This window comes from Gouania willdenowi, chromosome 1 (genome assembly GCF_900634775.1).
Source record: "Gouania willdenowi chromosome 1, fGouWil2.1, whole genome shotgun sequence".
Lineage (NCBI taxonomy): Eukaryota > Metazoa > Chordata > Actinopteri > Blenniiformes > Gobiesocidae > Gouania > Gouania willdenowi.
The window spans coordinates 9,858,214-9,873,575 of NC_041044.1; the positions used below are offsets into that span (position 1 = coordinate 9,858,214).

General features: G+C 42.2%; 1 protein-coding gene across 2 annotated transcripts in view; it reads left to right on the forward strand.

Annotated features, from left to right (window-relative positions):
• The window catches only part of usp34 (ubiquitin specific peptidase 34), an 87,833-nt gene extending 76,219 nt beyond the window's left edge, over positions 1-11,614 (forward strand). For both annotated transcript variants that reach the window (XM_028460957.1, XM_028460949.1), the window contains exons 68-78: positions 1,380-1,458; positions 1,649-1,775; positions 2,378-2,485; positions 2,624-2,728; positions 2,835-2,959; positions 3,332-3,455; positions 3,586-3,665; positions 3,791-3,931; positions 4,188-4,328; positions 4,453-4,609; positions 10,247-11,614. In XM_028460957.1, coding sequence (XP_028316758.1) covers positions 1,380-1,458; positions 1,649-1,775; positions 2,378-2,485; positions 2,624-2,728; positions 2,835-2,959; positions 3,332-3,455; positions 3,586-3,665; positions 3,791-3,931; positions 4,188-4,328; positions 4,453-4,609; positions 10,247-10,944 — 1,885 coding nt within the window. In that variant the 3' untranslated portion in view covers positions 10,945-11,614. The remainder of the gene's footprint in view (positions 1-1,379; positions 1,459-1,648; positions 1,776-2,377; positions 2,486-2,623; positions 2,729-2,834; positions 2,960-3,331; positions 3,456-3,585; positions 3,666-3,790; positions 3,932-4,187; positions 4,329-4,452; positions 4,610-10,246) is intronic.
• Positions 11,615-15,362: the final 3,748 nt, after the last annotated feature.

A 15,362-nucleotide genomic window follows, 5' to 3' on the forward strand; every position in this document is an offset into this window, starting at 1 on the left:
ACCTGACTCTGTCTCCACTCCTGAAAGCGACCTCTTTGTCTGCCCTCAGCCCTCTGAGCTTAGCTGTGAACCAGGGTTTGTCATTGTTATAACTCACCCTGGTCTTTGATGGAATGCAGCTGTCCTCACAGAAGCTGATGTAGGACGTCACAGCGTCTGTAAACTCATCCAGGGAACTGTTCGCAGACCTGAAAACATCCCAGTCAGTACAGTCCAAACACTCCTGGAGTTTCTCCACTGCTTCACTGGTCCACTGTTTAGATTCCTTCACCACAGGTTTACAGAGCTTCAGCCTCTGTCTGTATGAAGGAATCAGATGGACCATCAAATGGTCCGATTGGCCCAGTGCAGCACGGGAAACGGCGTGATAAGCACTGCTTAGTGTGGTGTAACAGTGATCCAGTGTCTTCTCCTCTCTGGTCGGACATTTAATTAATTGTCTATATTTGGGGAGCTGGTGTGAGAGGTCACCTTTATTAAAGTCACCAAGCACAATGATAAAAGAGTCCGGGTAGGTCCGCTCCACGCACAGGATCTGGTCGGCGAGTGTGCGCTGTGCCTCGCGCACATCAGCTGACGGTGGGATGTACACGCCAACCAGGATGAATGAAGCGAACTCACGGGGAGAATAGAAGGGTTTGCTGTTGATAATAAAGGATTCCAGGTGAGGAGAGCAGTGCTGGAGGATCACTGTCATGTCGTTACACCAGTTACTGTTCACGTAAAAGCAGATTCCTCCACCCTTCTTCTTCCCGGTGAGCTCCGCGTCTCGGTCCGCTCTGTGAAGTCGGAAGCCGGCCAACTGCAGCGCAGAGTCCGGTACCGCTCCACACAGCCACGTTTCCATGAAGCACAGAACAGAAGATGAGGAGAAGTCTCTGTTTCTACCTAACAGCAGCTGGAGTTCGTCCACTTTGTTACACAGTGAGCGCACGTTAGAGAGGAATATCCCCGGTAACGGTGTGCGCCGGCCGCGCTGGCGGAGGCGCACAAGCGCACCAGCTCTTTTTCCTCTCCTCCGGCGCTTCACTGCGTGAGCAAAGGTGAGCGCACCTTTGAGTAAAATGTCCAGTAAATCCACAGAGGAAGCGATGAAAGTGGGAAATAAATCTCTCGGGGTTGTTGCCCTGACATTCAAGAGCTCTTCTCTTGAATAAGAGAAGCCAGTTGCGGATTTTACAACAAAAACAAGACAAAAAAGTGCGGACCAACACACCACAGCAGCCATCCGCGGGGCCATGTATATATACAGTATACATAAATAACGCCACACACAATCTTGCACATAATGTGTGGACAAGGCACAGTAGCTAAGCTGGTTAAGTTGCACATGAACATAACTTTATAAATGTTTTGTCCTGTGTTCTTGTAATTCACAGTGCCTTTAGAGTTCTCCTAGAAAATGATGAAGATCGGCTCCAAGTGGTCTTTAACAGAGGACTCATTCTCATGACTGAGGTAGGATCAGAACTTTCCCTCACCTTTGGAAGTCAATTTTCAACAGTATAAGCAAAAGCCTAATTATTAGGATATGAGTGTACAAAGATAAATACATTTTAACAAGGAAAGAGTAAAAAAAACAAGTATAAGTAGAGCCTGCATTTTCATAGATTAGTAATTCATGATTTCATGTTTTTTCTAATTGCAGTCTTTCAACACCCTGCACATGATGTATCACGAGGCCACTGCATGCCATGTTACTGGAGACCTGGTGGAACTGCTCTCCATCTTTTTGTCCGTCCTCAAAGCCACCCGACCATACCTGCAGCGCAAAGGTTAGCCTTCCTGTTAGAGCATATATACAGAAAGTTAAATACACACACTTAAAACCGTTCAATTAATTAACGGTTATGTGTTTTTAAATACATTTTGTGTTTTTTTTGTGCGGTTTTGCCCTTTTAAATTCCCACTTAGGGACAAATAAAGTGAATTGAATTGAATATATCTGATTGTTTCCTATACAGCACTCAAAAAATTAGGCTGAGCTGAAGTGAAATTGTTTAAGAAGGTTAAATGTGATCTGATGTGAGCAAATTCAAACTGTAGTTTACATGCAGAGATTCCCACACTTGAGTTGCTTGTGTTTTTATCATGATTATTTAGTGAGTTATTGTTCAGTCAATAGTGTGATTTCTTTTTTTTTTCTCACTCTTCCCACTTTATTTTAACATTAGTGTCATTAGTATGTCAGAGCCAGTTTTAACTTGATGCTAACTCATGGGGCTCGGAAAACAGTTGCATTCGAGCTCTCGTTACTCAGCTGTGTGAGATTTGTTCAATGGCTGTGTTGTAACAGACTCCCTTTCATAAGTGGGCATGTTTAGTGCTGTATATAAATGTTATGGATGAAGTCATGTCTCTTGCTGCTTTTGCTCAGATGTGAAGCAGGCTCTCATCCAATGGCAAGAGAGGATCGACTTTGCCCACAAGCTACTCACACTCCTCAACTCCTACAGCCCTCCAGAGCTTCGCAATGCCTGTCTAGGTACACTATCTTTACCTTTAAATAAAACAAAAGCTACAATGAAGTGCAGGTGCTGAAAAATTGTAATTCTAGTGCTAAACCTGCAGCTGATACAGATCAATGGATCTTAAGAGGCTGTGTGTTGCTTCCTTGTTACAGATGTGCTGAAGGAGCTGGTTCTGCTTAGCCCACATGATTTTCTACACACGCTGGTCCCATTCCTACAGCACAACCACTGCACCTACCACCACAGCAACATCCCCAGTAAGCCTTCTTATCCTAACATGTTTGAACAGCGCCTGCTCACTTGAACTTAATCTTGCCAATCGTAGATGTTTTTAGATTCAAAATATGATTCTCTCGCCTATAGTGTCCTTTGGTCCCTACCTGCCATGCAGAGAGAACATCAAGCTGATGGGAGCCAAAAACAATATCCGACCTCCGAGACCGGAGCTCAACATGTGTCTTTTGCCATCTTTGGTGGAGAGCAGCAAGGTAAGATCACCTCTGTGGCTTCATTGTTGTTCCCACAGACTCAAACTTAATCTGAGCAGAGAACTTATTTTCAGTGAGACAAGAACAATTTAAGAAGAACATACAATATGCAAGAATATACAATGGCATAATAAATTAGAATAAAAGTAAAAAGTATAAGGAAATAGCTGCTCCCTATTTACAAAACCAAAATAACATTTACAAAGGGATGTTGCACATTTAAGCTTCTATTGGATTCATAAATTCGTAAATCCAGCTCCAGAGGCGTCGGTGCCTCACAAGTCCTGCACCTCACCGCACATCACTGGCTCACCTCAAGTTTGTGGAAAGAACAATGTGTTGACCTTTACTTGTTGTTGGTGTGACTCTCAGGGTAAAGACGAGGTGTATGACCGGATGCTGCTGGATTACTTTCTGTCATATCATCAGTTCATTCACCTGCTGTGCCGGGTTGCCATTAACTGCGAGAAATTCACTGACACGCTCGTCAAACTAAGTATTTATTTTTCATCTCCTCTTAATTATTCTCTTCAAATTCAAGGATTCATCTCAACCTCTTTGAGAGGCACAAAAACTAACTAACTTCAGTATCTATACCAGTATCTGTATATATGACTTTTTCTCAGGCGTGTTGATTGCATATGAAGGTCTTCCCCTTCATCTGGCGATCTTTCCCAGGCTGTGGACAGAACTGTGTCAGTCACAGGTACATCTGCATTCCTTGGCTTCAGTTCACATCAATAATGATGATTGTCTTAGCTCAAATGATTGTCTTGCCTTGTTATGAGGTTATAGCAGATCAAAAGTTCTCTTCACTTTGTGCTCTTCCAGTCTGCTCTGGCTAAGACGTGTGTGAAGCTGCTGTGTGATGATCCAGCCTTCAGCGAGTATATCAAGTGTATTCTGATGGACGAAAGGACTTTCCTTAACAGCAACATGGCCTATTCCTTCCTGACCTGCTTTCTGCACAAGGTTTGTGATGTTTTATCTATCCAGCCTCATTCATCTGATATTGTATTGTAAGATATTGTATTTGCTTTCTTGTTTAGCTCATGTCTGTGGTGTGCTTGAGCCATGACTGTAGGAACATTTTCATTTGTATATTTTAATTTAGCTTATTCTAACTAGCAAGCTTACAAAAACCACTGGGAACCACTAGTTTATGTTGTCTTGGGAAAAAAGTGTTCAATTATTGACTGCGAAACATGTTTGTTGGTTTGGTGCTCAGGTTCCAGTGCTTTCTGGTCCCAGCTGTTCTAACCTGATTGGGGTCTTAGTGACAAACCTGCTGACTGAACAGAGCAGCCTTCAGCCTGAACTGGCAGCTCACCGTCTGGAGCTCAATAAGACCACCAGCCTGCTCAACGCTGTAAGGACACACGCAAGCACGCATACGCAAAAACATGGCATTCTTCAGAATAAAAATTGGTCCTGACAATAAGATGTCTTACTTATTTTGGCTATTGCTTCTTTCATCTCTCCATGTGTCTTAGGACCTGAGAGCTTTAGTTCTCCTGCTTTCCATCCAGCCACCTCAGGACATTGACTCCGCGCTGTGCCCTGCTCTGCAGGGGCTGCTGGGTCGCTGTCATCTCTGTGTCCAGCAGCGCAGCGCCTTAGAGCTGGAAGCCAAAGACAATAAGTCCAAAGGTATGATACACGTGTAAAATGCATCTCGACAAGCACAAGACAATGACATTGTTCTGTTAACAACACAGGACTAAAGTCTTGGATATTTTAGTCTACTTATTGGTTAATTATTTGAATGATGGGGATAGGTGCAGATTACAAACCAATCAGGTGATGATGTCCCAAACAACAATAATGTCTATCCCACAAGATGGATAGTGGGTTGGATTGCAAACAAAGGCTGGATGTGTGGGGCAGAATCAGACTGTATGCCCTGTGGTCAGCCCAGAACAGCATCAGCTGGAGCTGTGTGCGGTTCACCTAGCCCTCCAGGGTTTCCACTGGATACATCTCAGTTGCGTTACAGCTTCAATCCAGTATTGCTCTACTGTTCGCTGTCTGGTAATCCCCACCAGTTGCGTTTTGAGTGCGTCACGGCGCAGTACGGTCTCGGACGACTGACGTCACAAGACCAAGGAGTTCTTGCGATATTTACATAATCGCGCAAGAACGCGGTGTCATAATTGCAACAACAAACAGCTAAACAGGTCAGTGCTCTTAACGAAGGAGTACAAGAAGGTTGGACTCTCTGGATTTGTCTTTTCACAATGTTTAAGTAGCCTGTTTATATCTAAAGGCTCTTAATTAATTTATTGTTTCTGTTAGTTACTTGAAATATGATCTGAAGTGTTTTGTTTTGAAAAGTAACCGGATGTTTACTCTTCAAACAAACCAGGAAGACACGTACATAGCAGCAAGAAGTATATGCACGTTCGCGCGCACACAGAGACAGATGGGGATACACACACTGTCTGTAAATACACACATAGCTTGATAAATCCTGTGATTAGACCACAATCTGCTCTTTATAGAAAAACAGAGTCAAAAACATCACAGCTGTTGTGGGCTGTTATACATGCAGCATTAGACTTACTCATTTTGGCTGTCAATCAATGTTCACTGAGGGCTGTGATTGTAGACAACGAAGAGATGAATGTAACTATGGTTCTATGAATCCCGAATGACTGCCAGAGGCGGTGCTTTAAGCACTGAATATTCCCCTTCGCGCATGCGCAGTGCGAGTATGTATACCAACAATGTCACCCGGGACCCCTGGATGACCCGGAGGAAGTTTATATCATCAGGTATCACTCCAGAGTACTTTCCTACAGAATCTTCACGTGAGCACACAAGGGTTCTGAGTGACAAAGAGCTCTGGCGGTCATTCGGGATTCATAGAACCATAGTTACATTTGTAACTCTTCGTTCTATTTCATCCCTGCTGACCGCCAGAGGCGGTGCTTTAAGCACTGAATAACTTATACCAGAAAAGTCACGAAGAATCCTGCTTACCACCCTTCAGTGAGTAGGATCAGAGGACTCTGGCCGAAGGACCACAGCCAATGGATGGGGTGTGGCCACATTCACCCTGTAGAATCTGGAGAAAGTGCCCGGCGATGCCCATGAGGCCGCAGCACAGATGTCCTCCAGGGGCACTCCCCTCAGGGCAGCCCATGACGTAGCAACACTCCTGGTAGAGTGGCACCACACACCAGATGGGATGAGACGGTTACTTGCCCGATATGCATGGGCAATCACATCGACAATCCAGTTGGACAGGCGCTGTTTGGAGACAGCACCACCCCTGTTAGGGCCACCATAACAGAGAAAGAGCTGATCAGACCCCCAAAAGCCTACAGTAGCTGCAATGTAGGCTTCCAGGGTGCGCACTGGGGACTGGGCACTGGGCAAAAACCAAACTCCAAAAGTCCCGTTTGTTTTTTCCGCACATACTCAGAGCGCTCTTTTTTTTATTTTTTATTTTTTTATTATTTTTTATTTACAGAGATATTTACAATGTACAAACAATATTTACAAATTATATACATACAAAGGAGGGATCACATCCAATCTCATTAAACACCAGTGACGTCACCCAGAAAATGCACACAAATAGTTTTCTCAGTTCCTGTTTATTGTATTTTATCCTCTATGGCTTATTATGTTGGAGAAGAAGCATTATTGTCAAATAGTTTAAAACAAAAAAAGACAGTGGATTTCTTATCCTAAGTTGATTATTTATATTAGTTAAACATAAATTAACTCATTCTGTGCCAGCCATTTTCAGATTTTCTACCCCCCTCAGTGCCAGGCGTTTTTGAGTATTTAGACTGATTTTAAAGACCCAGAATATTTTCTACTCTGACTATCTGAAATCTGACACCAGATTCTGAAAGACTGAAGCCTCTACTTTCATTCAAAAAAACGTTTGTTTCTGGAGGTGCTAAAGCTATTTGCTTTAGTGACAAACTGTAACATCTGAACATTTCTTTATATAAAACAAAAAAGACCGGGCTTTTGATGGCAAAATTATTATTATTTTGCTGTCTGGTTCAGAGTTCACTTGATTTCTTACTGTATTTTGGCATTCCTCCAACTTTCTCTCCCGTCAGTCTGCACACACGCAACTTCCTCTTCCTCCCCGACATGCAGGCTGTCACTGCTTGCCCCGTTTTTTCATTGTTTTATTTCACCATTGCCACACTATCCTTGAGTTCCACACATGCTCTGGTTGAGTATGCGCTGCTGGAAATATCAACTCTCATACGTAGCGCCATTTTCTGTCTCATAAACGCCTTTCCTCCCTCTCTCTGAGCTCTGCTGAGCATGGATGATCTCTCATCCAAAGGTGTGCTGCTACCTCCTACATGTCACCTATTATTTTGCTATCTGGCTCACAGTCTGGGGGTATTTTGTAACCCCCCCCATGATGACCCATTTGGCCCTGTTAGTTGATGGTTTTATCTCACGATCACAACATTATCAATAATCTACTCAGGTTCACACATGTTCTATGTTAGTATGTGGAGCTGTGAGCTGGTGGATACTTCACAGTATCGCTCTGTAGCGCCATAATCTCACTCCTTCCTGCTTTGTTGGGTAGCATCAGTGGCTAATCTCACATCTAAAGGTGCACTGCTGCCATCTTCAGGGTACAGTTGGTCACTACAACACCCCACAGTTTAGATATTGATGAGGGACCTCCGCCAGGGTGTTTTCTATTAATCCCCGTGAAAAAACGCAAATGACGAGTTATGTCAATGGCACTGAGTGAGTTAATGTGCAAAGGAAACTGAATGATTATTTTTTAATTTCAACCATATAAATTCTAACTTCATTTATTAGTTTTTTTCATTGCTTATATCCTTTTGTTCATGTACTCTTATCATGCACCAAACAACACTACAAGTAATTAATAAGTATTTCTAACTTGTACAAATACATTGAAGTTCATAAAGATAATAATGAAAAAAGGCTTCAGTATCGTGATATTGCCCGGAACCATGGTACTTTGTCTGGTATAGTATTGTGGTTACTCATTTTGGTTTCGTGACAACTCTAGTTGTGAGTGTGTGTGCCTGTTGCCGCGACGACAGTGTAATTGCTGTGTGCTGCTGAACTGTCACTGCATGGAGTTGCTACGTTCCTCGGACAAAGGTCTTCTCTGCCTTTTTTTTTTTTTACTGGCTCTGCCATGATTTTTATTTGAGAAAAGTTAAATTGTAGACAACCGTGTGCATAATCTAGTATAAGGCAAGGCAAATTATTTGTATAGCGCATTTCATGCACAAGGCACAATTGTTTAAAATCATCAGTAAAATAAATTTAAATAATCAGTAAAATAAATTTAAATCATCAGTAAAATCAATTCAAATCATCAACAAACACATTACATCAACAACATGACCAAAAATCTCTCTCTCAATCATATGCAGTAGAGAAAAAAAGTGTCTTTAACTTTGATTTAAAAATGTTCACATTAGCTGCTGACTTCAGTTCTGCTGGCAGTTTGTTCCACTTCTTTGCAGCATAACAACTAAACACACTATCACCATGTTTACTGTGAGCTCTGGGCTCCACTATCTGACCCGTGTCCATAGATCTGAGAGACCTGCTGGGTTCATACCTGACTAACATGTCACTGATGTATTCTGGACCAAACCCTTTCACAGATTTATACACCAGCAGCAGAACTTTTTTTTTTTTTTTATCTTGTCTGCACATGTTGTCAAAGGTCAACACTACAAGAAGTGCAATCATTATGAGACAGCAATGCATGTTTTGTTATTGCAATAAAATAAATTGATTTATTTAATTGCTTAATTGTGACCATCACCAGCCCTCCCTAAGGAAGGGTAAGAAATATTTTATTAGAGGGAGGATATAAAAAGGGAGAGCAGTGTTACACCCAAGTGGAGCGGGAGGGGGAGGGGAAAGGGAGCAGGGAGGAGAGACTCAAGGTAGGAAATAGAAAGGGTGGGGTGAATAGATTGTTTTACAGTGAGGGTGAGATGTGCAGTTGTAGAATATATTGTGCTTATTATGTTGTGTAATCAAGCCAGTATAGTGACAGGTGTGAAGCTTAGCTATAATGGTGGTGGCTGTGAACAGGAGGAATGAGTGAATGGTAGTACCTAAAGCAGGCATTTGGGATTAACGTGTCTAAAGTTAAGCCCAGTATGAGTTTTATCCCACATCCCAAGGCGTGCCAGTGCATCGTATACCAGTATATGTGCAAAAAAACGCTACCGCAAACCCAGGAACTGCCCCGGGCCCGCAGATGCAGCCAGGCCAGCAGAAAGAGTGGGGGCCAGGGAGCCCCAGGCCACCCCCCCCACGGCCGAGCAAACCTCCAGACGCCCCCAAGATCCCAGGCTGACAGGCAGCCACCGCCCCCCACACACACATCCGAGGAAGCCCCAAGCAGCCAAGCACCCAGCCACCGACCCCAACCCCAAGTCCCCCCACCAGCATCCCGCCCCCCCTTCCACCCACACCCAAGCACCTATCCCCCGAGGGGAGGGCCCAGAGAGCTCCCCGCCCGAGACCCCAGCAGCGGAGCCAAGGCCCATGCCCAGCAGACGGCCAGAGCCGCGCCGAACGGGCAGCCAGCGGGCACTCGCTGGCGGGCCCAGAGCCAGCAGGGATCAGACCCCAGGCCAGAAGGACCCGGAACGGGAAGCAGCCCTAGAAAGCCCCCCCCCCCCTACCAAAGGGCCCAGTCAGCAGAAGAACTTTAAAGTCTATTCTGAGGCTGACTGGGAGCCAGTGTAAAGACTTTAAAACTGGAGTAATGTGTTCTGACCTCTTTGTTCTGGTTAAGACCCGAGCTGCAGCGTTCTGAACCAGCTGTAGCTGTTTGATGCTCTTTTGGGGGATTCATGTCAGAAGACCATTACAATAGTCTAGTCTGCTGGAGATAAAAGCATGGACCAGTTTCTCCTGATCTTTCTGAGTCATTAAATCTTTCACTCTGGAGATGTTCTTCAGGTGGTTGTACTGGGCTGCTGTAAAGAAGTACGTCTTGCCACCGGGTCCGAGGCAGGGAAAGTTGCAAGTGCTGTATTTTTGGCCAGAGACAGCAGGGAGAGATGAAAGACCCCCCTATCACCCCATAAACACTTGTATTACCCTCACAGGGACTTTGAAAAGGATTAAGATGACAAAGATTCTTAGTTCTGCTTTAATACCCATATACATATGTATTCAGTGGAAAAAACTTGGTTTGGGGTTTAGTTACTCTTTAAGTGTTTCTAAACAAATGCAACTCTCTGTGTTTTTAGTTGTGCTTTATCTCTTGTTTGTTTTGTGTGTCAGCTGAAGATGAGGATGTGACCCCAGTGAAGCGGCGAAGGGTCAGCAATGATGAGGACCGAGGTGTAGATGCCACACCTACCCTCTGTGTGGCTTCCACTTCCTCAGCTTTGCCATCCTGCAGCGAGCCCAAGTCTGACCACCAGGGGGCGATGACACCGACAAGCACTTCTGACACAGAGACACGGGATTCCTCCTCTCTGATTGACCCAGGCACTGAGCAGGACCCACCCTCTCCTGAACCAGCCCCTAATTCCTCTGGAAACCTGGACACGTCCCCAAAGGAGGAGAAGATGGAGCCCTCTTCATCTTCCTCCTCCTCTTCTTTCTCATCATCCTCTTCTTCCTTACTGCAGGAGGTGGGGGAGGTTCTTGAGCTACCACAGCCTGCAGTGATGGGTGAAGAACTTGAAGTTGATGTGGAGCAGCAGCAGGAAGGAGATGAGGAGATCAAAAAAGAAAAGGATTTAAGTTCAAACTCTGGTAGCACTTTGGCCCCGTCCCCCTCAGAGGACACTGCCTTCCCATCAGTCCTTGGCTTAATGGGGGAGGGGCCGGACAGTTGCAATAGCCACACTTCTTTACAGGCTATCCCAAGCGCTGGCTCTCCGCAAGACCTGCTAGACATGCTGCACAGGACGGTGGAAGCCACTATTGCCATTGTGAGCAAACTATCTGTTAAAGGCCCCCCCTCGTCATGACCTCATATAACAATAACACACAACCTTTTTTCTGCTTTCCCCCAAAATGAAAACAAAATACCCAGTTTTTTGGATTCTCCTGCTGTTTCAGCACTGCTGTTTGTTGCCTTCTGCTGTTGTTCAGTGGGTTGGTTTTCTAGCTTCAGTGGCTCCACGCACAGCCGACCCCTCGTTTAATTATTAAGAAAAAAAAACAACTGAAGAATGCATAAAAGCTACAGCTCACTTTTTTTTTTAAAAGCGCAAAACGTTATGTGTGTGAGTGTGTTTTATACTGATCAGAATCTTATTTTAGAAAGTGATTTTGAGTTTTGCTCTAACGGGGAAAGGTTTACACAATTTCTGTACGTAATTTAATTTTATTGCATTTTTATTGTGTAAAAATGGTTGTTCTCTGTGCCAGTTTTGTACTTTCTATATGAGGCAAAATAAAAGTTGCCTTGAGTTTTTCTGTGGTTTAATTATCCAGAAGCTAAGTTTACCTGTAAATTAAGAGAACCACAAGAAACTTGATTCTGTAAAGAATCTTCTCTAGTCATTGCCTGAAGGTGTATATGAAAACCATATAAATATATATATATAAATATCTTTATATATATATGTATATATCTGAACATATAAAAATTGGTGCTTTATTTGACTTTGGTGGAAATAAAGCCCCTATGTTGGACCAGCTGGAGCTTTTATTTCTTCATACATTCCCTATTTCTTTGTCTGCTTCTGTTTGTTTGATCTTTTTTTTTTTTTTTTTTTTACTTTAAATGAGGATAAATTAATAAAAGCATTTTTAAAAAGAACTCTGGACACAACCCATTGCAGCTGTGAGGGTTTGTTTCTTTTTGTACCTGCTCTGCAGACACATGGGTTGGATGGTTCAAGTGAAGTCTGACACTATGTAGAATTATAAAGTTTGACATTTAAAATGAGCACTCAGAGAGCATAAACCTCTGCCAAGCGCCAGTTTTCCTCTTTGCCAGATATTTGCAGTTTCCTGGATCAGTGATTCTGATCACGGTACTATGATCATTCACACTTTAAGGTCTCTAATAAATCCCTAATTAATGACAATATCGAAATGTATTGACACCCCAGTTTTTTCGGAGAGTTGTGATGAAATGTGCAATCCAGTAATTTCATAAGTCAGGAGCTGAGATATGTTTTTTTTTTTTTTTTTTTTAAAAAAAAACCAATTCACAATCTATTGTGTCCCAAATGTAATAGTGTTGAAAGATCCATCTTTGGTTCAAATTTTGTCAAAATCCATTAAGTATTTTTTTACATAATCCTACTAAAAGACAAACGCTGATATTATTACGTCCATGCCAGAAGTAATTATTCATTCTTTTTAATAATACAGCTTCTAATCTACGCCTTGTATACAGATGTAGATAAAGATGCAGGAGTTTGGAATCTCTTTAAACACAAACACAATTTATATTTCTGAGAAAAATATCTATTGATGGTGCAATATTACACCATTATATATTTTTCTCACCCTAATTTGGTATTTGTATGTAGGTTAAACAGTACAAGAAAAACATGAAAGATGATTATGATTATTACACATGCAGCAGCTGTGTGGGAGGAATTTTGTGAATACTAAGGACATTGATATACCAGATTACAGACTACATAGAGTTCTGTGTGGATTATACTGTACAATGCAAGATGGTACAGTGTTTATCAAATAATAAACCTTGGATTAACCCAAATATAAAGACTCCTCAAGGAGAAAAAAGCCAATAATTCTGGGAACACTGAGATGCAACACCTGTGAATTTTATAAAAAACCAAACCGTTTGTAAATCAGTATAAAATTGAGCAAGTTATGGTTATTTACAAAGTGCATGCACCACTACTGCACCATGTTATGGGTAGGCGAGCTGACTGAGGCAAGAAGGCCGGAAGAGCAGACGAGACATCTCACGTTTATTATTTGGCCCAATCCCAATGTCCACATTCACAGGAACTTCACTGACGTCACCTGGAAAGTGATTGTGTTTGTTTTTTGACAGAGTTTTAAAACACTCACACACACTTCTTTATGACTGTGTTTACAGTCTCTGTGTATAGTGCATGGCCAATGAATTATAAACTCACAAGTCAAATGTGAAAGTTGAATACTCGCTCAAAGAAGAAAATGTCCATGTTTTGTTGTCAGCTGAAGAAAAACTTGGTGTTCGGCTGTTCAGTTCAGTGTGTATATATACTGTATATATTAGGGATGTAACGATTAATCATAAGGCAGTTAAAAATCGATTCATAGGTATCACGGTTGATATCGATTTTCTGAAAATTGAATCGCAGTACTTTTTTTTAACCATCAGATGTGTAGGTGGCGGGCGGAATCTGCTACTACTTTCTTTCTGGCCGCCTTCTACTCTTAAACATATTCATAAATGATTCCTTATCCCTTTAGCACCGAAAGAATAATATCTGTAAAAGTCACGTTATTCTATTAGCTCTGTCTGCTAGCGTAGCATCTCTTCTTCACTGCACAGAATAGCTGCATCCCAACCGACCACTGGGTTACCAGCGCCCTCTGCTGGTCCAAACAAATATCTGACCTAAATACAATGCAGATTGTTTTTTTTGTTAAGGCACAAAATACAAAATACTTTTTCAGTTGCACTTTTAAAAAGAAAAATAACTATTATGCAGTTTTGCATTGTTTACTATAGAACCAGAATTTAAATGAATAGGCTTCTTCTTCATTTGTATTATTCCTTTATTTATTTCATTCAAGATTTATTTTTAGTTAAATTGAATTGTTTTGAATAGTTTATCAAGGGATTCTTTTGACAATGAAAAATAAAAGGAAAATAGTACAGTTTTTTATAGTTTTTTCCCGAAAAAAATAAAGGACTATTTTTCAGTCATCATTTGTCTACAGTCCCATTTTGTAAAAAAAATTGTGAGAGAATCGCATTGTGAACCCATTATCGTGAATCGAATCGTATCGGCTGTTGAGTGAATCGTTACATCTCTAATATATATATATTGCCATTTTCTTTTGTGTTTACGGAAAGGAGAAGAAAAAAGTCACCTGAGGTTCCCTCACGCACTTCATAATTTTCAAATGGGACAGCCCTAAGCCCTCATGGACTTAGTGGTTACACAGAGTACAGAGAGGTGGAGATTGTATGAGTACCACCTTAAGCCTAAAGACAATAGTGCAAAGACTAGAAGCAATAGAGAAGAATGGACATTGTGGATTGGAAACAACTGTACCTTTGTTTGGAAGCAATGAGGCGTGTAAAGTCAGCTCTTTACCAATCGGCTTAGAATGAGCTGTCGGACCCAAAGAAGATTGTGTTCATGATAAGAGGTCAGTAGGTGTGAGACCTTTCTGGAACACTCTTGAATCTGTACTGAGGAGAACAACCCATGTTGCTTAAAGATTTACAGGGAGACCACAACGTACTGACCACAGCATACTGACATCAGTAACGGCTGGCCTTTGCTGTCTCAACAACAAAGAGCAGCTTGTACGACGCACACAGTTCCAAGTGGAATTGGAGAATAGATTTGATTGTTTAGTGAATGCACAATAGTTCTGCTCTGAGAGGAACACACAAGCTTACAGCATGATGAAGACTGAGAGAGCTTCCAGAAAACAGAGACTACATAAGAAAAAGAGGGATCCTCATATGCTGATCATTGGTGATATCACTGTGAAAAATGCTCAGAAGGTTGTCAACACAAATGTGAAAGTTCTTTGCTTACCTGCAGACATGGTATCAGACCTGGCCGACAAGATCCTGCACATTGTGGAGAAAGAATTCCCAAATGTGAAGAATGCTGTAATTCATTTTGGAATAAATGATGTCAGGAAGGAGCAGTCTAAGGTGATGATTTTGTTTGTTTGTTGGAAACAGTGAGCGGTTTGCAGAAAAAAAGTGTGTATTAGTGGTCCAATCCCTCCAAATGAGACATGAAATATTCAAGAATTTATTCTCTAAATACGTTTCACTAAGTTGTATAGAAAACTTTAATATTTTCTGGGAGATTTTTTTAAAACAGATGGTTTGTGTCTGAACTAAAGATGGAGTTAAACTTCTCAATTCCATCGTTCTGTTTTACCACACTATGAGCTCTGTTATTAGTGCTGATGAAGACAAAGGAGAACATGTAACATCTGAAGAAACCACAAGGAAGAGCAACAGCATGGAAGAGCTGCGTTCGCTGAAGGAGGAGCGGAGTTCACAGGAGATTGAGTCAGGATGCAAAGAGGATGAGCAGGAAGAGAAACTAAATCTTACTCCCACCTCTGAGGGGGATCCAACTGCCTTCCATGAAATTGCTCCCACATCCACCTCATCAAGTGTATCTGCTTACTGTGAATTATTGAATCTGGTTGATCAGATGAATAAAGAGCTGGTTCTTGCTGATAATGGACTGAAGGTGAGACCACTGTT